Source organism: Myotis myotis, unplaced genomic scaffold (assembly GCF_014108235.1).
Source record: "Myotis myotis isolate mMyoMyo1 unplaced genomic scaffold, mMyoMyo1.p scaffold_m19_p_14, whole genome shotgun sequence".
NCBI classification, from domain to species: Eukaryota; Metazoa; Chordata; class Mammalia; order Chiroptera; family Vespertilionidae; genus Myotis; species Myotis myotis.
Window position 1 is genome coordinate 53,423,575 of NW_023416318.1, and position 27,673 is coordinate 53,451,247.

General features: G+C 55.4%; 1 protein-coding gene across 6 annotated transcripts in view; it reads right to left on the minus strand.

Annotated features, from left to right (window-relative positions):
- Positions 1-3,007: 3,007 nt before the first annotated feature.
- Positions 3,008-27,673, minus strand: part of GRHL1 (grainyhead like transcription factor 1) — a 37,669-nt gene continuing 13,003 nt past the window's right edge. For 3 of the 6 annotated variants that reach the window (XM_036335373.1, XM_036335374.1, XM_036335375.1), the window contains exons 9-16: positions 14,468-14,626; positions 11,464-11,515; positions 9,827-9,966; positions 8,578-8,615; positions 6,736-6,827; positions 6,347-6,432; positions 5,599-5,663; positions 4,522-4,636 (exon numbers count right to left, since the gene is read on the minus strand). In XM_036335373.1, coding sequence (XP_036191266.1) covers positions 4,522-4,636; positions 5,599-5,663; positions 6,347-6,432; positions 6,736-6,827; positions 8,578-8,615; positions 9,827-9,966; positions 11,464-11,515; positions 14,468-14,626 — 747 coding nt within the window. Of the gene's footprint in view, positions 4,637-5,598; positions 5,664-6,346; positions 6,433-6,735; positions 6,828-8,577; positions 8,616-9,826; positions 9,967-11,463; positions 11,516-14,467; positions 14,627-27,673 lie in introns of those variants that run through there. The other 3 variants (XM_036335370.1, XM_036335372.1, XR_004971941.1) reach the window with 3 other exon arrangements.

A 27,673-nucleotide genomic window follows, 5' to 3' on the forward strand; every position in this document is an offset into this window, starting at 1 on the left:
TCCCCACACAGTGCCCCTGGGGTGCCGGGGGCTGGCCCAGGCCTCTGTGCCCTCTCACAGCCTCTCAGAGCTGCCTGGGCATGGCTGCCACTACAAGTCAGGGCTAGGGTTTGGGGGGGTCCCTAGATGCCCCTCAACCCCAGAGGGAGCTGGAAGGAAGGCAGCAGCCAGCCAGGCCTCTGAGCGGGGCACACTCTGCTTAAGGAGAGACTGCAGGAGAATGAAAGTGGAGGAAGGGAGTCAGCTACTGGGAGTGGGTGGAACTGGGAGGGACACCCTGTCTTCAGGCAGCCAATGCCCTGCGGCCCTGGGACGGCTTCCAGGCTGCCAGCTCGGCCTCTGCTGCTGTGTGATCTGGGGCAGCCGCAGAGCCTCTCTGAGCCGTTGGCTTTTTTTGAAGGGGAGACAATGACCCCAGCCCTCCCACTTCACACAGCGAATCACAAGAGCAGAACCTCCTCTCCCACGGCTGCTCCCCAGAGTCCTCCTGAAGAGGGGACACCCCACTCCAGTCCTGCATGGCTTGCAGGATGTTTGCTTACTCTGATCACAGCCGACAGGCAACCGGAGCTGAAGGGCTCCGTGTGGCACCTGGTAACCGGCCTGCGCGGCTGCCAGGCTCACCTCGTGCTCCCTCTGCAGCCGCGGGACAAGGCGTCCACTGCCCCGCTCTGTTCTGGGACACGGACGGGGGAGGGTGAGACGGGGAAACCTGGCCTCCGGAAGTGGGGGCTGCAGCGTGAGCCCGGCTGGCCTCCGTGTCCACCCGGGCCACCCTCCCTGCACGACTGAGTCCAAGCTCTGGACAAGCAGGCCCCCCACATCGCCCCGTGCTTTTCCGGGACAAACAGGTAGGACAGCGCCGCCGGGCCCTCTGCCCGCCTGCATCGGCGGCAGGGTCAGAAGATGCTATCGACACGATGGTCGCTTCAAAGCAGTCGTTCAAAAGCAAGCCCGCCTGGAGGACAGAGAGAAGTGACAACATCGCAAAAAAAAACAAGATAAAAAAACAGCAGGCCCCGGTTTGCCAAACAGGGTCCTCAGAGGCTCCGCCCGCAGGAAGGCCTCGGTGTCCTCGAGACCCTGCCCGGGGTGACCCGTGGGGAGGCCGTGGGGGAGGAGAGGTCCTCTGAGGACTCCTCTGGAGCCTCGCTCTTACCCCAAAGGCTACGCTTTTGCCTTCGCATGGGTCACCGTCACAATAAAATCAACAAAACCTGACTCGGAGGTTTGAAGGAGGTGATGGCTAAAGGAGTTCAGGACCGTGTGTGTGTGTGTGTGTGTGTGTGTGTGTGCGTGTGCGTGTGCGTGTGTGCGTGGTGTGTATGTGTGTGCATGTGGTGCATGTGCAGTGTGCATTGTGTGTATGCATGTGCAGAGTGTGGTGTGTGTGTGCGGAGTGTGGTGTGTGTGCGCTGTGTGGTGTGTGTGCGCAGAGTGTGTGCGTGGTGTGTATGTGTGTGCATGTGGTGCATGTGCAGTGTGCATTGTGTGTATGCATGTGCAGAGTGTGGTGTGTGTGCGCGGAGTGTGGTGTGTGTGTGCGGAGTGTGGTGTGTGTGTGCGGAGTGTGGTGTGTGTGTGTGGAGTGTGGTGTGTGTGTGCGGAGTGTGGTGTGTGTGTGCGGAGTGTGGGGTGTATGTGCGTGCATGGTGTGTGCATGCATGTGTGTATGTGTAAGGCAGAACCTGAACCGAGGAGAAACCCACGGCTATTCCGACCTGTGGTGACCGTCCCTGGGCGAGGGGCTGGGAGGCAGGGGGAGGGGGTTTGATGCCACTGACTGAGGACGGCGGCCCCGGTGCTGCTGGTTGGTGGGAGACGCGGATCTTGCTGCGATTGGAGGACACGGCCACGCGCCCTCACCGGGAAGTCACGGAGGTGAGGGGAGCGCACCCTGCGGTCCCACGAGGCTTCCTGGCCCCGGAACCAGCCTTTCTGAACGGCGTCTGAGGGACTGCGCCTGACCCACCACTGCCAAGTGAAACAGGCGATGCTCCTCCCTGGCCACAGGCCTCGGTCCAGCCAAGACTCATCTCTGAGCTTCTCACAGACGACCCCCTGGCCGAGGCCTCGCAAGTGCCCGGTCTCCTCCCTGGCACCTGCTGGTCGCCTACGGCAAAGTCGCTAACAGCCTTGGCTCCGGAACCGGCTCTGGGCTGGGCCGGGGAGACGGGTGAGAGGGGTGGAGGGGCTGGAGACGGGTGGGAGGGGGCTGGCAGGGCTCCTTGCGGGGCTGGAGGGGCTGGCAGGGTTTTGATCACACCTGGAGCACAGTGCTGGCTGGAGAAGGAAGCTGGGGTCACCCACCGGGGAGACCGCGGGAGCCCTCACTCAGGGGAGCCAAGTGCTGTGACGGAAGAGCTGTGACACGGGGAGGAAGAAACGCCGCAGCACGTGGGGCAGAGAGCCTGAGGGACCCCGGAGCGCCCTGCGGCCGTGGCAGCGGCAGAGTCCAGGCCCTGGAGGTGGAGTCGGCCCCTAAGGATCCCGACTGGAGGCCCAGGATGAGGGTGAAGGTGCAGTGTCGCGGGACTGTACCGGGAGCGTCCGTCATTCACGTGACGGCGTGGCCGTTCGAGTGTATTTCTGCGTTTGCCACAGGGAGGCCCAGCTACTGGAATATGCGCACAGCAGCTGTTTGATTTAGGAATCCTGAAGAACTGAAACGTTACTGGTAGATTTTAAACCAAACCCTTTCTGTGCCGCTTTTAAAAACCAAGAACACTAAGATCTTAGGCCTAAAGGCTCACCTGCGGCTCTCGCGGTGACACCTGGTTCACAGGTTAAACTTATTGTTACTTAGGGCCCTCACGGAGCCATTACTGGGACTGTCGCAGAGCCCTGGAGGGACATGCAGACGGGGACGAGGCCGAGGACGCGTGCTGGGCACCAGCAGAAACTGCGCGGGAGACGGCCCCGGCTCTGCCTCTAAGATCTCACGTCCTGCCAGCTGCCGTCCTCAGGAAAGGCACATTCAAACGGAAGAACAGGAAATGACGTCATATGAGAGAGGCACAGACATTTAATCCCGTTGGCTTAAAACACATCTTCAACGATACAATTAAAACAGTAAACAAGACAAAATCAATTTCATAAAACACAATAGAAAATATTGTCATATGACCCGTGTCCCTTATCTTATTTTAGAAAACCAGCAATTCAGTTCACATACTTCATTAGGATATTTTAACGCAAGAATGCAACTACCCATCCTACTTCTACAAACTAGTTCCCTGACCCGACAGATACCCGTGATTTTATCTGTTGTAAAACGACTGTGTAGTCTTCCCAGATACTTAACATGTACAGGACGTCCCCCTGCCCGTGAGTCCCATAAACCCGTGACCGCGTCCACACGGCGAGTGCACAGGTAATCGAGGCGCGAGGCTCTGCGACGCCGGAGGACGCCCTCCCGCTGGCAGGGAGGCCGGCCGCATCGCTGTCTGTCGTGCCGAGGCCACAGGGCTGACGTTCGCACACACCACGCGCGGAGGAGCCACCGCGGGCGTCTTCCCTTTACTTCATGTGTAAACAGTGCAGATCCCATGACAGCAGCTCGAGGGCGAGCCGCGGCTGAGCAGGCCTGATCGCTCGGGGTGACTGCGTGCTCTGGATTCCGCCGAGCAGTGTTCTGTCTGCTTGGTTGACGTGAATGATCAAAATAACTCAGCCTCCCGTCAGGCCAAGTCTCTCAGGCAGCCGTCATCGCATCTCTCCGTGTATGCCCACGGGCGCCGCATGCATATATTATCTATCTGTATAGACACGTATGTACACATTTACAGACGCGGGCTTGGGAACTGTATTGCACTCACGTACACTGTGGCGCTAGCTTGCCACCGCCCCCCGGGCCCCCGGTCTTCATGAGAAAGGCAGCGAGTGCTTCAAGTGAGTCGAGACGGGCGGTTCCTGTAACGCGCTCTGCAGGAGTAAACATGAACGGAGGGGTGGGGGGGTGGGGGGGCCACGGGAGAGGGTGGATCCTTTGTTCTTGAGACGGGGCTCCCACTACCCTGAGGCAGGTAGTGACACCGAAGCCTTAAGCCACACCCACTGCCTTTTCTGACTTGCACTGGGCAGGCCGCTAACACTGAAGACGCAGGGGGAGAGCCCAATAGTTGTATAGTCTGGCCACTGCTACACACCTGGAACTAATACCACATAATATTGAATTGAACCTGTAATAAAAAATACTTTTATAAATAACATAGCAGATATCCTAAAGGTTCCCAGAGAGTATTAGATCTTGGAACAGAGTTTTCACTTTTATCCTTAAGTATTTATATCAGAAAAGGCAAGCGTAATAATAGTATATGGATTCCTCATCTGAGAAGCGCCGGTGCAATATACTCCACGCCACCTCCAAGCCGCATGCGGCCCCATCTCCAACGCGAAAGGAGTCCCTTCCACCGACATCGCGCGTGGTTGGCAGGAGGCTGACCAGTGGCCTGTGGCTCGGCAGGCAGCAAGGCCGAGGCAACACCTTCGTTGAACTGCGGGGCTGGGGGCCAGGGCGCCTCAGAGCTCAGTGAGGGTGAGCCTGTACGACCCCCCCACCTCCTCCATCTGCAGCTGGAAGGTGTCCTCATTGGAGTAGTGCTTCACGATGTTGTCGTCCATGTTCACCAGGATCCTGGGGGGAGGGCGAGACGGACGCTCAGGCTGCCCCCGAAATCGGGGCGTCCGAGTGCAGCCGGCTCTGCCGCTTACTCGCTGTGGCACGCGAGGCCAATCACTTAAGGCCCTAACCCTAGACCCCCCAGCTGTGCGACGGGATGACAGTGCCCGTCTCGGCTCAGTGGGCACTCAAGCAAAGCACTCGTCACAGTGCAGGGCATGCGCTCCACAGAACACTCGCTTCTTTCTTGTTACCTCAGCGTGTAGTGACCACGCGGTAAACTGTTCTAACGCACACAGCAAGGCCACGGCAGAGCCCTGCATGGTCTGGCTTTAGAGAGCAGATCAGTCAGATCACCTGCGGGAGCTGAAGCCACAGTCCTGACGAAGGCTCTCCCTGGCCAGTTACCCTCAGCGTTTAACGGAATCAGCACTAAGTCCGTCCCTCCCCGCCAGGCCCATCTACAAAGTTCCCCTTAGGATGTGCTTTAGAATTCTCTGCCCCGCTGACCCTGCCCAACAACACAGACACTCCAACTAAAATACCGCTTTCTGGACAAGGACGCCCTGCTCTGTGGTTGCAAGCACGGCCCAGGGCAGAGAGGGAGGGGCAGCAGCAAAGGCGGGGACTCGGTCAACACTCACGGGGACCCCTGGCCCGGCCTGGTCAGGGCAGGTCTCCCGCTCTGTGCCTCTAACCTGCACAGGAACAGCCAGCTCAGAGGGTCACGGAACAGTGAGTCACATGGGAAGCCCGACCCAGCCTGGCCCTTGACGGGCTCTGCTCCAAGGAGAAGAGCAGAACCCCACGAGGAGGCCGAGAAAGGGAGCTGGGCTGCATGTGGGTCATTTCAGGAAAAGCACATCCTGCCAGTCAGGCTTCTGTAAGGTTTCTGGACTGGGCCCGAGTGCGCGTGAGCAGCAGTCACGCTGAATAAATTATCTCAGGCGCTGGAATGCCAGGGAATGGATGCTTACCCTTTTTTACATTTCTTGAATATTTTCCCAATCTTGTCATGGGGAACAGCATATTTGTCTGAGATCTAAAGAGAAGAGCAGTGAAAAAGAATGATAAAATGGCATTTTCTGGCTTTAACAAACAACTATGTAAATATGAATATAGTGGGACAATCACTCAACTTTGATTTTCAAAATGCTTATGTCTTTACAGCCCGGAGAGTGGGAGGGGGGCGCCTCCCTGTGGAGGGAGCTGGGACAGGAGCTCTATTCCCTGAGCGTACAGATGTCCGTAAGTGTATTATGTGCCAGTTCTTTTATTATTTAAGTTTCTGATTGCTGACGGGTCAGTGTTTAAGATTTCACAGAGCAGTTTTCAGCCCGTAGAAAAGCTGGCAGAAACACAGAGTTGCTCCCCCAGGTACCAGCTATGAATTAACCTCTCACATCAGTGCCTGCACTTGTCACAGGCAACGAGCTACAAGGTTACGAATTCAAGTCCACCGTGTTCACTGCGTCCCGTGTTGTACACTCACGGGTTCTGACAAATGCACAGAGACACACACACCCACACCCACACATATTCCGAGCAAGTGTACAAAGGCCTTGCTTTGGGGTCAGACGATTCGAATCAGTTGCGAGCCCCACACTGGGGATCTAGCCTGGGAATGTGACCTCCTTGTTCCTAAGTCAATGCCCAACCACTGAGCCACGCCGGCCAGGCAGCTTTCCCTTGTTAAGGAGCATTATTGCAAAGCACACTACTCACGGCCTCCATCAAGCCCTTCAAGGATGGAGTCTTGAGCATCAGGGCGTCGAAGACTTCCTCTGCCTCCTTCCGCACGTAGAGCAGCACTAGCCCCATCGGGAGGTGAGAGAGGAAAAAGGACACGGTTCATGCATATGCGCAAAATGGGAAAGCAGAGCCTGGCACCGGCTAAAATAAAGAGGCGTCCACACCCCGGACGCCAGCAGGAACCAGCCCACCACGCCCTGAGGGCACAGCTTCCGGCTGCTCTTAACCCTGCCGTTCCTTTAAGCTCACGCCAGGACCAGGACGTCAAACCGGACAAGGCTGGTTTGAGCGCCTGATGCTTTTGGCGGACTGAGACCTCACTTCCCATGTAAAACTCCCGCTAAGACATGAGGCCAACGCACCTCTCTTCGGCTCTTCGATCCGGGTCAGCTTAGCAGGCGGGGGGACCACAAAATCGTCCTCGGATCCGTACGGCCCCCTCTTCAAGCTCGAGCTGCGGAAACGAAGGCACAGTGAGTGACTTCCACCCCAGGCGCCTGCGAAACCAACGGGCCTCGGGCAGGGCCCCGAGCTCAGACTTGGGGTGACCTTCACTCCTGAAGCTCCAGCCTCCTTATCTTGTGGACACAAACAGGAGGCTCCGGAAAGAGACGGACTGAACAGGCGTGTGTGGGAGGCAGCCAGTCTCTGTGTGTCTCTCACATCGATGTCTCTCTGTGTCTCTCTCACACCGATGTCTCTCTGTGTCTCTCTCACACCGATGTCTGTGTCTCTCTCACATCGATGTCTCTCTGTCTCTCTCACACCGATGTCTCTCTGTGTCTCTCTCACACCGATGTCTCTCTGTGTCTCTCCCCTTCCTCTGCCTCTCTCTAAAAATCAATGGAAAACTATCCTTAGGTGAGATTAACAACAACAACAAAAAATAAAGGGGGTTTAAGGGGGGAAGCCAGAGAAAGAAGTGAAAAGGTTGGCGGGACTGGCTGTCAAAAGCATGTTATGGGTGTGAACGTTGTGAGGTTCAGAGTAGGTGAGCGAAAAACCAGTAAAGTGACTGGAAATGAAGAGAGCGAGTGCCTGGCTTTGAGCAGAATCATCGCTTCAAGAACAGGGTTGGGTTTTAAACCGTCTGTCCCAGAGTCGGGAACCTAGGAGGCCTCCTAGGAAAGCACGCGCAGCGCTAGGTCTGAGCACAGCAGAGGCAGAGAGGCCACCGCAGGCACCACGGACGGGGCTAGGACGGGGCCCAGAGAGGGCCCCCCCCACGGGGAGCACCGGGCAGGAGGCTGCCAGGTGGCAGTCAGGGCCCAGAGGCTCAGGAGGTGCCCACTGTGGGGGGGCAGCCACACCTCAATGGCTGCGCGCACACCCAGCGCCCAGCCGGGTCTGAGCCATTCACCACGCGGAGCGGGGTCCGGGGAGCAGGGAAGCACTGTGCCCCGAACAGCTGCCCGAGGTGGGGGAGCGCCAGGCCCAGGGGATGGGGGGCGGGGAGGGCCTGTCGGAGGGTCTGGGAGCAACTGGGGGCCTTTGCCGGCCTTGGGGACAAGCTGAGCAGACAAGCGGCAGTGCTGGGCTACAGCTTACTGAACACAACGGGAAACCGGGAGCCCACGCTGATAGAAATAAGGGAGTGAGCTGAAAGTGTGATGAGGGAGGAGGGGCTTACAAAGCTACAAGGCGCCTTCCCCACAAAGCACTTATCACAGGAGAGAGGAGCCTGGTGACACCCCTGCGTCGGGCAGCAGCGGGCTGTGTGCCGCCGGACGGCCTCCGGGGAAGGCAGCAGGGTCGGGCCTTCCTGCCCAGGGGCACGATCCCGTCTAACCAGGAGGCCACACTGGGGGCAGTCCACAGAACAGCTGGAACCTGCCAGGGTGTTGGCTCAGGGACCGGAGGAGAGATGGGCCCCAGATTGTGGGCGTGGAGGATGACAGCTAAGGGCACCGAGTGGGTCCGCGCTGGCCCCCTCCCCACTCCAAAGGCCGGACTGCAGCACCTGGCGAGACCCGAGTGGGGCGAGTGCCGCCTGGGCCCGTGTCTGTGTCACTGTCCTGTCACGCGGGGGCAGGTCCTCGTCCCCAGATGCAGGAGGCACACTCAGTGCTGAGCAATGACGGTCACCAGGTCAAAGGGCTCAGGAAAACCTGAGTTCTTTCTATCAGACTTGCAATTTTTCTCGACGTTTGAGATTGTTCCAAAATAAAAAGAACTTATTAGAACAAAACAAAGCATAATCTTACCCTTCCCCCTCCAGTTCTTCCGAGGCCATGGAAAGGACCTGCAGACAAGACAACGGGTGCTTTACAAGGACCTGCGCACAGCAGTTCAGACCACAAGTAAGTTATTCCTCAAATGGACGCGATCTTGAATCTGACCCAGCGAACACACAACCTTTCGCCTCATTTTTCATCGACCAGATTCTCGGAGACATGCTGGGCTCCTCCACCTCGGGCGGCAGCGAGCCTGGCCCGAGGGCGAGGACAGAAAGCGCTTGCTGGCCCGTGGCCAGCGCAGGCCCTGCGGGGCTGTGACGCCTGCCGGGGCTCTACAGGCCGCGGGTGACGTCGTCCCAGCAGAGACCGGAAGGCCACAAACACCTACATGTTTATCACTTGGCCCTTGTCAGAAAAAGTTTGCCAAAGCTTCTCATTAGAACCGAATACACTAGCAATGGCTTCCCCCGAGACTCTAAAACCCACGAGTCCCCACGAACCTAAGTGTGCCTGCCACGCGCGCAGAGCGCCTTCCCGCGTGCATCTGAGCTCAGGGCGGACAGCGCGCTCCACTCTGCTCACGCTCTCGCCACCAGCCTCTGGGCGCCGAGACACGGCTGTCTGCGCACAATGGCGACCCAGTGCCCGAAACCTTGCTCTTCATGCCATGAGGCTGCCTGACCCCATGAACCCCTCTGGCTCCTCCCTCCTGTCCAGACCCACAGAAGTTAAGTCCACGAGATCAAAGACTCCAACTCCAACTTATGTGACTATGCTAGCACCTTGTAAATGAGCTAACATCGAAATAAACAGAACCTGGCCCTGGCCGCTTGGCTCTGTGTATGGAGTGCTGGCTCGCAGACAGGAGGACCCCGGGTTTGATTCCAATCGAGGATGCATACCTGAGATAAGGCTCGAGCCCCAGCCCTGGCCTGGGCGTGTGTGGTAGGCAACCAATGGATGTGTCTCTCACATCGATGTTTCTCTCTGTCTCTCCCCCTCCCTTCCACTCTCCCTAAAAAATCAATGGGAAAATATCCTCGGGTGAGGATCACCAACCACCACCACCACCAAGAGGATTTAGGTGACGGGTCTGGCACTGCGTGTCCAACGGCGCTCACACAGCCCGACTGCGAGGACATCCCGTCACCCACGGACACTCCTTGAGCTGACCTGGGCGCGGGCACGCCTCACTCAGTTTTGGCTTCTGTTTACAAAGCCTTCCTTTCGGTTGAGCCTCCCGTCCCTGCAGCCGCCCTGGGACCCTGCTACGTACGTGAGCGCCCCGCTGAAGGTTGGCGAAGTGCACGTCAGGAATGAAGAGCACAGGCTGCGTGTCCAGATCCACAAAGGGCTTGAAGACTGTGATATCCATGCGTTTGTGAGTGGGAAGCAGCGGCACCTTAACATCAGAAACTGAAAAAGGAGGACACCAGTCAGCAGCTTGTGTGTACGAACCGGACGCAGGGAGCAGGCTCCTCAAAGGTCAGAAGCTTCAGCCGTGGCACCGAGGGAGGCAGGCCCCGTCCCGGACCTCGGAGGAAGCGGTTTGTGTGAAGGAGTGTGCTGCTGGTGTGTCGCACATTAAAAGCAATCGAACGTCTTATCAAAATCAGAGGAGAAGGCACCTGTAAACACACAGAGACACACACACATAGAGACACACACAGACACGCACGCACACACACAGACATACACACACACACAGATATGCGCACGCACACACAGACACACACACAGACATGCGCGCGCACACAGACAGACACACACAGACACACACAGACACAGACACACAGACACACACACAGACATGCGCGCGCGCACGGACACACACAGACATAGACACACACAGACGCGCGCGCACACACAGACACACACACAGACATGCGCGCGCACACAGACACACACAGACATAGACACACACACAGACACGCGCGCACACACACAGACATAGACACACACACAGACACGCGCTCACACACACAGACACACACACAGACACGCACACACAATCAGGAACAGACGCAAAGCACTGCTCTGTCTGGAAGGCTCAAAGATGGGAAGTGCATGGACAGAACTCAGTGGGATTCACCATAGCTGCCCGCATGGAGGAATTCACATTCTAACACAAGCCTCTTCTCACTCCGACACCCCTCCCTGCTCCTTCCTTTCAGCGAGGCTGAGGGCACCACGGTCTGACTTCTCCTTTATGAGGCTGTAGGGTGCCCCTCCCCGCCCCGGAGGCCTCAGCGACAGCTTTCCCAGCCAACAGCTGCTCCCGGGAGGGGCGTCGGGCACCCCGAGGCCGCAGGGGCCCCTGTCTAGTGCAAATGTCCGCCGAGCCAGCCACCGCTCGGAGAACAGGTGCAGCGCCCACGCCCTGCGGAGGGAACCGCTGGCAAAGAGCCGTTTTCCCTCATGGCGAGAGAGGGTTTTGTGAGTGTGGATATCGGTCACATTAAAAAGAGAAAGGCTTTCCTGGCGAGATGTCCAAACTGAGGCTCTGTAGATTCTGCAAACGTTAGAATGCGAGACAGAGGAAAGCTGCTCATCTGGAATGAAGACACCCTGAGCTCTCAGGGGTGTTATTATTCATAAAAACCCAGGCAAGTCCCGAGTTTGTCATCAGCTATTCACCAGGCTGCCACCAGCGGCTGCGCAGGAAGTGACAGCCAAAACGCGGGCAGAGTCAGGAGCCCGCCTGTGCCCTCCATCCCCCCTGGGGAGACCACCCCGAGCCACCCTCCGCCTCAGCTGGTGGTGGGAGCCGGGCCTCCATCACAGCAGGGAAGCAGCCAGCTGGCTCCTGCGTGAAAGCCCAGGCTGGCTGGGCTCCGAAAGGAAAGGGGCTGAGCCCGGAGGCCACGGTCCTGCTCACCGGCATTCACCTGGGAGCGGGGCCAGGGCACTTGCCTTTTCTTTTGCTTTGTTTTCGTTCTTCGTCCCTGATTTTCCGTTCGGCTCCCTATAGGTCAAGACAAAACAAGAGAAAACATGATCCTATTTATCTGATCCTCTTTAAAATATGTGACTCTCCCCCGCAGCGGTGGGGGTGGGGACAGCTCCTCTTGGAAATGGGCCCACTGCCTATTACGTTCCTGGAGCTTATCACGCAGTTTCCTCTAAAAAGCCTATTTTTTAAAAAATATTTTTATTGATTTCAGAGGGGAAGGGAGAGGGATAGAAACACCAACGATGAGAGAGAATCATGGATCGGCTGCCTCCTGCACGCCCCCACTGGGGATCGAGCCCACAACCCGGGCCTGTACCCTGACTCAGAATCGAACTGTGACCTCCTGGTTCCTAGGTCGATGCTCAACCACTGAGCCACACCCGCCGGGCTGAAAAGCCTATTCTTAAAACGATGTTTAACTCTATGGAATCACAGGGAAACAGCAGCAACTTCCCCTCCACAGTGGCTGTGGCCAGGCTGCATGCAGAGTTGGGAAGTCGCTGGCCTGTCACTGCCTTCACGGACGCAGTGAGCCCAGTCACAGCCACAGTGGCCGAGACGCGGGTAGCAGTGTCAGTGACCGTTTCTCTCCAGGACAGACTGGGTGTGCATGAGCTCAGAGAGAGGGGATGCCACGCTTCCACTGTCAGCCACCCAACTTCTGTCCCCATTTTCTCTGAAAAAGCACTAAATTGTTGCTGTTTCTGAAATAAGAGAGAATTCTATTTGCCAAACTAATTAAGCAACTCACAGTAAAGTACTGATAACACTTCTTGGGAGACCTGCAAGCGCCTCTGAAGGGTACAAAAGGCGCCTTCGCTTTAGCGTCTGATTAAAGGTCGACCAGACTCCTAGATGTGAGAGCCTGAGGGCCAGCAGCGGGACATGAGCAGACGGGCGCCAAGTGCCACGGGAATCGAACCTCAGAAAGAGGAGAATCGGGAGGCAGGGGGGATGCTGCACAGAGAGGAGCAGAGGACGAACCCAGACGAGAAGCAGCCACCTCGACTGTCAGCAAGGACAGACCTGGGCCACGATGGGGGTGGCGCACAGGAGGCGGCATGTGGCTGAAAAGCTCAAAGACTGAAAATTAACGACACAAAACACATACATACTATTTTCTTCTCGTGCAGGATTTTTATATGATCCATGACAGCCCTGAGATTAAAAACGGGATGATTTAAAAAAAAAAAACAAATCAACAAAAACAAAAACAGAAAGTGGGGATGAGAAAGAACAGTGTGTAACTGCACCTTCTATGTCCCTGGGCACCCGGCTATGATACGACGCTTCTGACCACCCCTGTGTGTCACAGGCCTGAACGCAGGAGGACACAGCAACTCCCGCCTGCACGGTCTCTGCCCCGGCAAGCAGGGCAACCAGCAGGGTGTTTGTAAGGGATTTACAGAGGCAGCCCCCGCCATGAAGGCCGAGGGGATCCGGCAGAGCCCGCGTCTCTCCGCGCTGTGGGGCTGCCTTTCTCACCGCACAGCGCTTACATGGACCAGCACCCGACTCGGCCTGAGCACCTGACCTGCGATCCAGGACCCGGGACAGATGCTGCCTTGCAGGTGACCTACACGAACACACAGGCAGCAGTGACACCGGAAGAGGGTTCGGTGTTGTCCCAACCACTCCCAGTTCCGCAGCCTTGGGGAAAAGGCCTCTGCTCCCCAGAACCCGTCAGCACGCACTCACACGGCAGAGCGGCCGCTGATTCATAAAATAACCGGGCCATTCGTGAGCTTCTCTGCGTTTCCGTCTCTAAGTCGGCTACCGACACAGGAACTTCCTTCAAGGTCTTGATGTTGAAACCAAATGGGTTAAGAGCATGAATCGGTCCTGGCCTTTCTCCCGGCAGCTGCCTGCTCAGTTTTTACTGCCGGACACGGAAACCTTCAGTTCGTGCTAACTCGTGCTGACGCCTCTAATACAGCAAAACTCAAAGTGTGACCGTGGACTAGCCTCAGTCCACAGCCTGCTGTGGTCTGCGTGAAAACACACCAGAAATTGAGAAGGCATTTGGGAAGCAATTAGATAGGACACGTTTAAGTCTGCTGAGTCAGTAATTAAAAATGGGGCTTGCAGCTTGTATAACTTTGTTTCATTTTCCCAGCAATTCATATGCATTGTTATTGTCATTTACAGAAGTGTAAGTTCATGCGGATTAGAAATAGAAATCATGGTCCGTCACCAAAGGTAAAGTGAGACACAGCTTTTTTTTTTTTTTTTTTTTTTTTAAATATATTTTATTGATTTTTTACAGAGAGGAAGGGAGAGAGATAGAGAGTTAGAAACATCGATGAGAGAGAAACATCGATCAGCTGCCTCCTGCACATCTCCTACTAGGGATATGCCCGCAACCCAGGTACATGCCCTTGACCGGAATCGAACCTGGGACCCTTCAGTCCGCAGGCCGACGCTCTATCCACTGAGCCAAACCAGTTTCGGCAGAGACACAGCTTTAAGAGAGCGGCACTGCCTACGAACCGGTAGGCTGGGGGGCCACCGAGGACGGAGCACAGCCCGCGTGCTCTATCAGACACACCCAATTAAATGCCATTTTTCCGCCCGGCCAGTATGGCTCTGTGGTTTAGCTTTGACCCATGAACCAGGAGGTCATGATTCAATTCCCCATCAGGGCACATGCCCAGGGTTGCGGGCTGGATCCCCAGTAGGGGGCGTGCAGGAGGCAGCCGATCGATGATTCTCTCTCATTGATGTTTCTCTCTCTCTCCCTCCTCCCCCTGAAATCAATAAAAACATATTTTTAGAAAAGCGATTTTCCATAAAAACAAGATTCTTCTCTTCCCTCTCTAATGTGTCCCTGACGGCTGGAACAGTGACTGCTACCCCTCCTTTACACGAACAGCAGTACGTGACACCGAGCTTAACATGGGAAGGCCCTGCCCTTCTCCCGAGGGCGGCCTGCCCTTGCCGTGCTCCCGCCCCGCCGCAGCCCACCTTGTCGCAGAAGACCTTGATCTGGCAGTAGGCCCGGTGCACGGGCTTGTTGCTGCGGTTGTTGTAGCTGTAGGTGTCGATCTGGATGTTCAGCGGCAGGCCCTTCACGCCCTTCTGGGAGGAGAAGTCCGTGCTCAGGCAGTTCACAGAGATGAACACCTGCAAGGAAAGGCCCGTGAGCTACGGCCCCGACGGCAACCGCAGCTCAGCCGGCGAGACGCCGACGGCACGGAAACGACCAGGTTGTTCTAAATGAGAGCGCAGCTTCTCACCAAAAAGAAATTTTTAAAAAAGGGTTTATTTTAGAACCACCTTTGGTCAGAGCAACGGCAGCCTCCGACGGGAAAGGCAGCCCGGAGCTCTGACCACCTGTCGGAGCACGTACTTAACGTCGCACAGGGACGAGCTGGCGTCTTGCTGTCACTTTAGACGTCACCAACAGCACAGGTTTGCTCTGCAGCTGCCTGACAGCTTTGTACGAACGCTCTGGGACCCTGCCTGCATGTCTGTCCGCACCTCGCTGAGGAGAGCCTGCAGCACCTGACGCCTGAATGTTCTGGAATGTGTGACATCAGTGAGTGGCATCTGAAAGTGGTACTATGAGTCCCAGGCAAAGCTTCTGCGGCACATGAGCATGCTCCCTTTCCCTCCTGTTTTTGTGATTCTGGATTCTAGCCTCCCACACGTGGTCACGTTTCCTGAGCTCCCTTTCCACGAGTCTTAGAATTCATTTCTGATGCGTGAGCACCACACAGTGGATGTTACTGGAATGACAGGTTTTAAAAACCAGGTACATTTCAAAGACCAAAGACCCTGGGCTGTGTTCCTTCCAGTCCACAGGTGACAGTCCCTCAGCCCCAACCAGCAAGAGCAGGTTTACCCGGTACGGTGGGCGCCTGGCTGCACCCAGGCCCAGACAGGGATAAGAGGAAGCTAGGAAAGGGGAAACCCTATGAGAACGGAGGTGAGAGAAGGGAGTGGGGAGACGGCAAAGAGAGAGAAATGACAGCCCCCATGATCAAGAATGCTCTCCAGAAAGTACGCAAAACGCTGAGATAGAGTCTTTATTCTCCCTCTAGTCCATATACTGGTTCTAAGTAGGACAAGACCAAAGCATCCTAGAAGACTGAGAGCTTGTCCAAGGTAACAGGCTTAAAGCCACCGCCCATCCTGTCCCCACACCAGCTCTCCACGCGGACTGGTCTCCTCGCCGTTCCCCGAGCACCTTGGGGAGCTGGCTCCGGCCTCACCTCCCTGTGCTTGTCCCTCCTCCCCGTCCTGCTCCCCTCGGGGCCTCCGCGGGGCTCTGCCCGTCCACATGTGAGTCCCACCTCCACGGAGGCTGCGCCACAGGCCACAGCAGTGACGCCGCTCGCTGAGCACCGATGCGTCAGACTGGGGCTGGCACGTCTCACACGTGGTCTCCTTCCTTCGTCCCCACAGCCCGGAGAGGCAGTCCTATCCTCTCGTTTACAAGGAAAGGGGAGACTTTCAAATTGTCCCCCAGGCAGAGGGCACGGGACTGGGGCTCATAGTCAGGACGTCCCTCTACACGCTGCCTCTGTCCCAAACCAGCTGTGTGTGTGTGTGTGTGTGCGTGTGTGTGTGTGAATTTTTTCTATTGCTTTTCAGAGAGTGTGGAAGGGAGGGAGGAGGAAGAGAGGGAGAGAGAAACATTGATGTGAGAGACACATCGACTGGTTGCCTCCTGCATGCACCCCAACTGGGGCCAGGGATCGAACCTGCAGCCCTTTGGTGTGCGGGCCAGCCCGCTGGCCAGGGCCCAAATGGACTTTTATCCCAATCCCCTGGCTTTTCTCCACCACCTGAAACGCCTGCCATTTCCCCATGTGTCCGTTCCCGTCCTCAACTGGACTGTGAATACGTGGTGGCGGGTCCACGTTCTCTGCCGTGTGCCTCTCAGTACTGAGCACCGTGCCTGGCCTGGGACGGCCCTGCCTTGCCCACTGTGACTTTCCTTTCCATTCTGCTCATTCTTAGCAAACAAGCAAACAGATTTAACTTTAAATACCTAAGTCCAGACATACAGGCAGAAAGTGGTACACAGGAATTTCAAGTCCATTACGGAAACTTCGTGCTCTGACTGTATATTTCTGGAAAACACTGCATATACAATCCATAAGTTGGAGTTAAGGAGGCAGTCTATGAACCGGTGAGAGAAAAACAGACGCAGACAGAAACACACAGACAGGACAGCGGCAGAAAGACAGCAGTCTATGAGACAATGGAGCACACAGAGGAATGAAACCACTGTGTTCTTCATCTCACAGCCCATGGAAAACCTTAACTTTTCCCTGTCATCCCAGGCTGCGGCAGCTCACCTACTCACAGAACGAGGCAACACCCGGTACAACGTGCTGACTGTCTCCTCCAACGACAGCAGTCAGACCTGTGAGCTCTGGCAAGTCAGCCTCACTTGCGGGGAAACCCCCATCTCACTCACGGAAAGAGCATGAGCCACGCTCTTGGAGGCCAGCCCTGTAAGGGTGCATGTGGGAGGCAACTAATTGAGGTGTCTTTCTCACATCAATGTTTCTCCCTCCCGCCCTTCACTCCCTGGAAATCATTGGGAAAAATATCCTCAGGTGAGGATTAAAAACAAACAAACAGCCGAAACCGGTGTGGCTCAGTGGATAGAGCGTCGGCCTGCGGACTGAAAGGTCCCAGGTTCGATTCCGGTCAAGGGCATGTACCTGGGTTGTGGGCACATCTCCAGTAGGAGATGTGCAGGAGGCAGCTGGTCGATGTTTCTCTCTCATCGATGTTTCTAACTCTCTATCCCTCTCCCTTCCTCTCTGTAAAAAATCAATAAAATATATTAAAAGAAATAAAAATAGAAAAATAAAAACAAACAAAAACAAAGCACCTGGAATTTGTCAGTCAAGTTACCAAAATTACAAGTAGTTGGGTCAGAAGCTAAAGATGAACCTGACTAACTTACATGCACAACACTAGGTGACTTTTCAAGAACTAAAACGCTGTTCCCTTTAAAAATTTATCAAGACAGTAATAGTCGTGCTATATTATTATCCATGCACAGGAGAAGAACCCAACATCCAGATACAGTCTTAATTTGTTTTCCCACTGAGAGATTTAGGTAGAATTTCGCATGTTTTCATGACATCGCTACTATAATACTGAAAATGACTTCTTTTGCCTTTCATATGGGTTTTTCAATGAGTAGAATAAAATTATTTCAAAATGTGCACCTTTAGCCCAGCTGGCATGGCTCAGTGATTGAGCATCGACCTATGAACCAGGAGGTCACGGTTCAATTCCCGGTCAGAGCACAGGCCCGGGTTGCAGGCTTGATCTCCAGTGTGGGGCGTGCAGGAGGCAGCCGATTAGTGATTCTCTCTCATTGTTGATGTTTCTGTCTCTCTCTCCCCCTCTCCCTTCCTCTTGGAAATCAATAAAAAAAATATTTTTAGAAGACGTGAACCTTTCGACCCTCTAAGAATAATATGAACCACCCTTATGACAGTTTGGATAAATTTTTCTTTTTAATTGAGTTTTTAATTAAGGGATGAAGCGTTCTTCTTAAGGGATTTGGTTTTTAAACTAAAACAGAGTAACAAAGTGATTCGCACCTAAGAGTGGCAGACTCTGAGCTTCTACTTCAAGTGAAGGGCCACACCACCCACGTCCGAGGTCAGGGGAGGGAGCCAATGAGCGCCCGGACACACCACCTGTGCATCACCTGTCCCTGTCACACTGCCTCCCTTGATGGCAGCGGTTATGTGTTACTTTACTTCTTAAGTTTCTTCCAGTGTTGAGTACATTTCCCCCCAATGCCTAGGACTAAATGGTGCTGAATTAAAGGCTGGTAATAAGAGACAGGAAAACGATGGCTATAAAAAAACCTACATGTTATCTCCAAATATTTTTTAATATGTTTTTATTGATTTTTAGAGAGAGAAGGAGGGAGAGGGATAGAGGTAGAAACATCGATGGAAGAGAAACATCACTAATCGGCTGCTATTGGGGGATCGAGCCAGGACCCCGGGCATGTGCCCAGACTGGGGATCAAACCAGCAACCTCCTCAGAGCATTTTCTATGGCCGGTATCCTTCCATAGAGAGAAAAATCTCTTTTGAGGACAGGCTTTCTGTTTGAATCATTTTTTTATTCTCAGTGAGAAGTCCAGTGAGTAATTTGCTGAGTGAATGAAGAGTTAAGGAAGTCAGCTCCTTGCAACATGACTTCTTAAGCCAGTCCTTCCACATAACTGAACTAACAGATTAATTTCCTTGCATACAATTCCTACAAAGATGTTAGAATGAGTTAAATTGATCAATAACGACAGAAAGACACAATACACCGACGACAACGGAGACAAAGCCAGGTCCCGTGCCTCCCACTCTAAGCTCAATGCTCTCGAAACCACACAAAGCAGCACATCGGCCGGAGAAGCACCCGACGGACAAGCTGTTCAGTGAAGCAGGAAATGGGAAGGAGGGACCACCCGCACCCCCGCCCCCGGCCCGTGGCTGTGAGCAGGAGGGGGTCTGACCATGAGGCATGAAATGGAGTAGGGAGTGCACATCAAGTTCGTTTAACTTCACTCAAGTCACGGGCTCAGGTGACGACGGGACCTCACAGGGATGGTGGTGGCATCTCGGACACAGGCCCCGCTGCTTCTGGGAGTCCTCAGCCTTTCAACCCATTTGGCATTAAATGCGACTTAGTGGCATGCAGCTATAACCGCCACAACGTCACTCCTAGAAGGTAACCGATCTATTGAACTGAAAGCAGAAACCCCAGAACAAATTTTAACTTAACTCTCTTCTGCATCAGACAGAAAGGTCACCTAACCACTTCTAAGTAGCTCTGCTTCGTCGGAAACCTCTGAAGAATGAAAAATTCGAGGTCGGAAACACAGCTTCTTCTCCCCACAAATCCATCCCCATGAGGTAAACAGAAGGAAGTCACCATTTTCCAATGTGTTTATATGAAGTGATAAATGTCAACGGAAGCCAATGGAAAACAGCTTTTTAAATATATTATTTTTATTATTATTATTGATTTCAGAGAGGGAGAGGGAGAGAGAGAGAGAAACATCAATGATGAGAGAGAATCATGGATCAGCTGCCTCCTGCACGCCCCACACTGGGGATTGGGCATGTGCCCTGACCGGGAATCGACCGTGATCTCTTGGTTCATAGATCGGTGTTCAACCCCTGAGCCACGCCAGCAGGTGGTGGGAAACAGTTTAAGAACTCAAGATCCAGCTCTTGGCTGAAGTCTACCAGACAGGAACAGTGACCGAGCACTGCACAGCAGACACCTAGTCCTGATCAGTATTCCTCCCCGGTCCCCCGCCAAAACGTAACCCTGGTCACATCAGTTCTGTAGGAGCCGTGTGCTCACTCCATATGCACGGGCTTGACACAGGAATTAAGCCCCACAGATACCAAAGGCTGAGTCAGACACAGAAGGAGGATCCAGTTTCGCACTAACTCATCGGACAATCTGAGGGGTCACGCCTCCCGCAGCTCAGGTGGCGGGAGGTGATTAAGAAACCCCACCGCAGCCCTAGCTGGTCTGGCTCAGTGGATAGAGCGTCGGCCTGAGGACTGAAGGGGTTCGATTCCAGTCAAGGGCACTGGGTTCAATTCCTGTCAAGGGCACATGCCGGGGTTATGGGCTCAATCTCCAGTAGGGGGCGTGCAGGAGGCAGCCAGTGATTCTCTCTCATCATTGATGTTTCTTTCTCTCTCTCTCTTCCTCTCTGGGATCAGTAAAAACATATCAGAAAGGAAAAGGCAGCCCTACCCCAGAGAGATGTCAGCACGGACTGAAAGCCTTCAATGTGCAACTAGGACTTGTGTCATTTCTCTCATGAGCCAATGTCCGGCCGAAGAGGAAAGATAAAGAGCTGGCAGGCGGGGGCGGGCGGGGAGGGGTGTGGGAAAGGCAAAGCCCTAACTCAGGATCTTCTCACGTCGCCGTGGGCGTTTCCCTGAAGAAGAAACAAGGATGGAGTCATGCCCTCGCTGTTGCCACAGTGCCGCCTGCCCACACGGCCCCCGCCCTCCCGGCCCTCCCGCCCCGGTTTCTGCACCGGCTGCAGAGCCAGGGGGAGCCACGGCGAGAGAGGCGGGCGAGGAGCGGGCAGACACTGACTGGCTGGCGCTGGAGGCCCTGCGGGGCCTTCCCGGTCACACCCGATGAGCAGGGCCCCGTGAACTTGAGGACACTTGGCAGATGCAGGCAGCCGGCACCTGTTGGCCCACATAAGTATCATGTTTGTTCTGAAATATGCAGAACGGGGCGCAGGTGCCACAGGCCGGCACAGACCACATTCCAAGCCCGGCCCCGAGGACAGGTGAGTGCCCGCGTCACACGGGGCCTCGGCAGGCACGCTGACTTCCAATCAACACGTCTACATGTGAGAGGGCTTCCACTCTAAAAAGGGCTAAAGAAAAAGCCCTACATGGGTGGTGAAGGTAGAGTGTGCTTCCATTTTTCCTAAAGGGTCTGTAGTCGGGGTGCCATCTGCAAGAAACCTGGCCGTCAGCCCGCACAGCCCAGCCATCTCCATTCCGGGGACATTCGGTTACTACGGAAACTGTCAGGCCAAAGGGAAAGCTCTGGGTTTAGCTCACAAGCAGCAAAACTGGTTGAAATGACTGATTCAGAAAGCCACTCAGAGGGCATTTCCAGGAAGGAGGAGGAGGAGGAGGAGGAGGAGAGGGGGAGGGGGAGGAGGAGGAGGAGGAGAGGGAGGGGGAGGAGGGGGAGATGGAGGAGGAGGAGAAGGGGGAGAGGGGGAGGGGGAGGAGGAGGAGGGGGGGGGGAGGGCACCATGACAGGCTGTCAAGGACCGAGCTCCACAGAGCAGCCATTGTTTGACGGTGGCGGGTGGAGGAAGGAGAATTTCACACAAAAAGAATGAAAAGAGAATTGAAGTGACAGCACACGTTGTGGCTGAATGGACAGGGCGCTTCAAACCCGTTTCACAAGACGCCGGTTTCACTACCACGCTGGCTCTCTTCCTGCCAAGTCTCCCGTCCAATCGGCGGCCGGGCCCCCCCTCGGGCTGAGCCGAGATGAATGGGCGCTGTTGTTGCCTCGAGCGGAGGCTCCGGCCGGTGCATTTGTTTTACGTCTGGACGAACCTCCTGCGTAGACACGCAGGTATATTCCCTGTGAAGTGCTTCAACACCAACGTCTAACAAATCTTGCTAAAAAAGTAAGAAGTTTCAGGGAGAAACTTTCTCGCAATCAGAACTGGAACAGGGTTTTCAATTTCCAAGGAAAGCGTGTGTTCCTGCCAGCGGAGTGGAGGATTCTCCACGGATTTCCCACCAAGAAAAATGCCTTCCGTTTCCGATACGCACCCAACTGTTCCTAGAAGGAATATGACTCGTCTGGCACCAAGCTACTGTCTTATTTTTCACTTGGATAAACTGCACGAAGGGAAACCCCAGGAGTGGAACGAGTGTCATCCGGAAGCCTCCAGGGCCACCCGAGCGTCCGTCCGGAGGGGTCCAGCTCATCAGGCGAGCCGCGCCCGCCTCCGTGACCCGTCTCTCCTCCTGGGCTTAAAGGAACAAAGCCCCTGACTTCTCTTCCACTGCGGCAGGGAGTAAACACTTTTGTTTTAAATTCAATCTGCCCACACTTAATTGCAATGACAAGATGCCTGACTCACCGCTCGCCCTCCGCCCCCCAGTCACACTGGAAACTTCAGGCTGGGAAGCAAACCGGCCCTGCCCCGCCTCCTGCGCCCAGACAGGCCACACCCGCCTCCCCGCGCTTGGCGGACTTGGCGGATGCTCCCCAGGACGGAACCCCTGCAGAGGCCCGCGATGCGCTCAGTCCAAACCGGAAACTCCTCTCACCATGAGCTCCAAATAGGACGTGCAGACCAGACAGCAAACTCTGTTCAACAAGTACACCTGCCTCCCGCACGCGCGCGCACACACACACACACACACATGCGCACGCGCACACACACACGCACACGCGCACACGCACACACGCACACACACGCGCGCGCACACACACGCGCACACGCACGCACGCGCACACACACACAGAGTCTTCTGTTCCAGTCGCAGGAGGGGCCCGGCCCCGCCCGAATGAGCCCTGGGCGCCCGGGAGCCCTCAGCGACCACCCTCAGCGACAGGCCTGTGCCTCCCTGCGACAAGGGGGCGAAGGCTCCATCCAGACACCACCTGCCAGTGGCGAGGCTTCTGGGCCCCGAGAGGCTCTGCACTCTGTTCTAACCTCTTTTCTTCTGACACAAGCGCCTCAAGGCGACAGGTAAGACAGGGGCTCAGGGGACCAGCCTCAGCGCTGACAGAGCAGAGGAAAAGGGGAGGAGAGTGCTCTCTGCCGGCTGGCCTCTGGGGACAGACGCTCTGGTTTGGTCGCATCTCTGCCTGCCCCTGCCCCTCCCCCTCGCCACGGGCCAAGCACCAGGCTGAAGGCGAAAAGCGACAGGAGCCACTACGACACCACACAGCGTGGGGAGCGGGCTGTCAGCCCCGGGGAGAAGAGCACGCCTCCAGGAAGGGATGCAGGGCCACCTGTCTGCGAGGGGATCACCATCATCGGTCTCCCTGCTGAGGGCTGTGAGGACAGAGAGCAAGCGGCTCCTCTCAGGCTGCGGAGAAGCCCGCCTCGCAGGTTCCTCTCAGCCCCATCTAGCTCCTCGGACAGATGGACGGACGGGCGGACGGATGGGCGGGCGGACAGACGGCGTGGGAGCCAGCAGGCGCTATAATGTATGAACGAGCTGTGTGGACGGCAGTGGGCAGTGCACAGTGGTCAGCGTTCTAGCCAAGCCGTGGGCAAACTACGGCCCACGGGCCAGGTTTGAAATGAATAAAACTAAAAAAAAAAAAAAAAAAAAAAAGACCGTACCCTTTTATGTAATGATGTTCACTTTGAGTTTATATTCGTTCACACAAACACTCCATCCATGCTTTTGTTCCAGCCTCCGGTCCAGTTTAAGAACCCATTGTGGCCCTCGAGTCAAAAAGTTTGCCCACCCCTGTTCTAGCCTAAGGACTTAGCCGTCTCTATGGGGAAGCCATGGGGTAGTTATATCCTAGGGGTCAGCACATCTTTAAAAGGTCTGCTAGCCGTAACCGGTTTGGCTCAGTGGATAGAGCGTCGGCCTGCGGACTGCAGGGTCCTGGGTTCGATTCCATCAAGGGCATGTACCTTGGTTGAGGGCACACCCCCAGTAGGGGGCGTGCAGGAGGCAGCTGATCCATGTTTCTCTCTCATCGATGTTTCTAACTCTCTATCCCTCTTCCTTCCTCTCTGTAAAAAATCAATAAAAAATATATAAATAAAATAAAAGGTCTGCTTAATCCTCGTGGAGGTCATGCTGCCCGTGGACCAGAGAGAGACGGAGCTCTGCTGTGAGCGGCGGCGGCTTCCCTGTCGGCCGCCCAGCTGGTGAACTGAGGTCAGGCATGCTCCCACCCCACCCCGCCAGTGCCGCCGGGGGGAGGGGGACAGGCTCCCTCCGATGTGGCTGCCAGCTCTCACTCGATTCCACACAACTGTGCTTTGGTCTCTAATTCCCACTCCTCCGTGGCTGAACGACACTCATCCGCCACCACGGAACGCGCCTTCTCGTAGCAGGGTGCTCTCCCCGAGGGCTTCCCTGCGCCCCTCAGGGCTGCTCCGCTGGGGAGAAGCCTGAGCCTTAAACATTCTCCCGTCAGGCACTGTCTCTCCATGCGAGGCCCAGGCCCCGCCTCCCCGGGTGGCCGCATTCCGATGACCACACAGCGACACGCTCCCACCTGCAGACCCAAGCGCTTCTGTGGGCGCTGAGCAGGGGGACTGCCCTCTAAGTGTGAGCACAGATGAGGTGCCCACCACAGCGCCCACACGAAACAGCCAGCCAAAGGAGTTCGTGCTCTCTCAGTAACTGTTTTTTCCTCGATTTAGCTTAAATCCTAACTATTTTTATTGATTTCAAAGAAGAAGGGAGAGGGAGAGAGAGAAAAACATGGATGAGAGAGAATCATTGACCGGCTGCCTCCTGCACGCCTCATACTGGGGATTGAACCTACAACCCGGGCCTGTGCCCTGACCAGGAATCAAACCGTGACCTCCTGGTTCATAGGTCGATGCTCAACCACTGAGCCACGCGGCCGGGCTCCTCTATTTATTTCAGATCCCGAGGCTTTGGGGAGGCCCTTCGCTAACCAAACCTCAACCCTGTTATGAACTCAGGGTCAAATCCCCAGCCCAGAGGTGCGGCCTTTCCTGAATTTCTCACTGGGTTTTGGAACGACCACAATGAGCAGAACAAAGAAGCCGATTTATAAATTATGTGTCTCCGACGTGCATTTGTACGGTGGTACAGAAGCACACTTTCCTTAGAAACCAGGATGTTGCATGGAGGGTCTCAGGCTAGCCCACAAACGCCTGTTTAACCCGCATACACTGAACACAGCGCCAGTGTTTCCGCCGGGACCTGCCACAATGCTTGGACAGAGCAGGCACTCAGAGACCTGCTGGACGAGGCTCTGCGTTCCTGCCCACGGGGCAGGTGCACAGCGGGCTCTCCCTCTACGGGAGTCCCGTGGAGGCTCAGCTTCCTCCCAGCCTCCTTCATGCAGCCCCTCCTCCCTCGGTGGCCGTGCCCTCCTCCCTCACAGATTCTGGTGGTGGCACCGGAGTGCCATCTTTCACGGTCTCAAACGGAGCTGCTTCTTCCTGCCCAGCTCCCCTGCAGCAGCTGATCTCGCCGCACACACAGGAGGCCGACACCGATTAAGCTATTTCACAATGAAAGGCGAGTGTCTGACCACCGGCAACTTGTCCAGAGGTGCCTGACTCCAGGAGATGCCTGACGACCCAAACAGACCCACTCTGCGTGGAGCACAGAAGCATGAACACACAGAGAAGCAGGCTACCCAGTGGGGGTCAGTGCTCCCGGGACCGTTTCCAAAATCCTTCTGCCGTTCTCAACGTCCTCCCCCCCAGCACCCTGAAAACGAGCGATGTTTTACACGGGCCGGTCGCGCTTCAGGTTTCCATGGTAACGGAGGTCTGATTACGCTGATGGAGGTGTACGGGGCAGTAGGAGTCTAGCCTTGAGAGCACTTTCCCCACATCAGAGCGGAAGCCCAGGGTTCAAGACTCAACCTGTCGTGAGCAGAAGCGGCAGGGGGGACCGTGTCATCGCGGGACCAGAATTCTGGTTTTCCTCATCCTCAGTTCCCTTTATATAACCGTGGGAGCGGGAGGGGGAACGCCACCATCTCCAATAAACCCTCGTGTTTGTGGGGGGAGACTAACCTGGAGTTGAGAATCAACACGCGGATCCTAAATTAGAACAAGAGAGCGGATACTTTCAGAAAAAGAAGTAAAAACAACCCTACAGGATTCTGCACGTCCATGTGCGCACTCGATCACCCTAAGGCACCAATTACTTTAAGTGTAAAAACAGAAAACATCAGCCTGGCCAGAAACCCAGGCCTCCCTGACAGGCATGCCCGACACCAGCTTCAAAGGGCAGCGGCCTCATTAAGAAACGGCACCTCCCCTCCCTGTCAGTCAGCGCTGGGGGTCTGCTACGCCAATTAACAGTGTGATTAAGGCCACTGAGGGCCCGCCTCCAACAGTGTCTCCCTTCAATACAAACACGAAGGCTTCCAAACAAAAGGAGCCATTGTCCCCACCTGTCACCCTCTTTCCTGCCTCCTCCCTGAGTGACACAGCCAACAAACAGCACCCGCCCAGCGCCAGCCGCACTGACAAGTGGGTCAGTCCCGACCACCTTCCACGGGATGGGACGGGAGCGGCCCCCGAGCCCCTTTACGTTCCTGGGCCAAAGGGGAGGAAAGGAAGCTGGTGGACCAGAGGGCTAACTCAAGGTCACAAGTCCGAACCGTGACCTCGGACCGGCGTGCTTCCTCAGCTCCTCCAGCTTCTCAGTTGGTCCCTACATGGCTGTATTGCTCTAGTTTTCAGTAAGAACAGAAGTTCCCGGAGGGCCCTGGACCAGCCCTTCTCTTAAAGGCTGTTAGGAGCCAGCACAGTCCTATTATATTTAATTTCAAAATGACTTCAACAACAATTATAGGAGATGGAAAGTTTACTCTTCCCCCTCACAGCTCCTCTGCAGTGAATTCAACGCCAAACCAGGCTTTGGACTGAGCAGCCTGAGGACGCATGTGCAGGACCGAGGTGGTCCCAGCAACAAGCGTGTGCAGGACCGAGGTGGTCCCAGCAACACGTGTGTGCAGGACCGAGGTGGTCCCAGCAGCGACTGGTCACATCCGCAATCTTAAAGACACATCTGCCTTCGACCGACGCCACAGGAAGGAAGGAAGGCGATTACTCACAACTTCACAAGGTTCTCAAATCCAGCCGTGGGATTTTTTAGAAGAAACCCTAGGGCAGCCGTGGGCAAACTACGGCCCGCGGGCCGGATCCGGCCTGTTTGAAATGAATAAAACTATTGAAAAAAAAGACCGTACCCTTTTATGTAATGATGTTTACTTTGAATTTATATTAGTTCACACAAACACTCTATCCATGCTTTTGTTCCAGCCCTCCGGTCCAGTTTAAGAACCCATTGTGGCCCTCGAGTCAAAAAGTTTGCCCACCCCTGGTAGGCAGTGAAAAGTAAAACTCCGCAGTAGGTTAGCATCTAATACAATGTACTTAAATGAATGAAATAAATACCAGAACTCTAATCGTTTAGTGAAGAGAGGAAGTCCTACTGCAAGGAAAGGCAGAAATGACCTAAGAATATGCTGACTTTTTCTTAAAAGGCACTAGAAATTCCCATTATCCACATGACCCTCTGAACTGGGGGCGCCCCTTCACTTGTAAAAGCCTGTGATGACGCTTAAGTGACTCTTCAACGACGGTCTTCAAAGGTGACAAGGGAACCAACCACTGCCACCGATACGTGTATCAGGGGCCTTTCTGAAGACGCACCACCAGCCTCAGCCTCGGCCTCGCTCCGCAACCCGCCCGGCCCGGAAGGAGGGAGGAGATGCGTGCTGTCCGCTGGCAAACGAGGGAACGCAGCACAGTGAAGGGGAGGCGGTCGCAGGCCGCCCGCAGGTGGCAGCCCCCATCTCTGCGCTGGCCCCGCTCTGGGGGCGCACACACCGCACTCCTGGGAAGTGGGTTGACAAACTGGGTTGGAGGAAGGAGAGGATAGAAAAGGGAGAAGGGAGTTCCATAGCGTC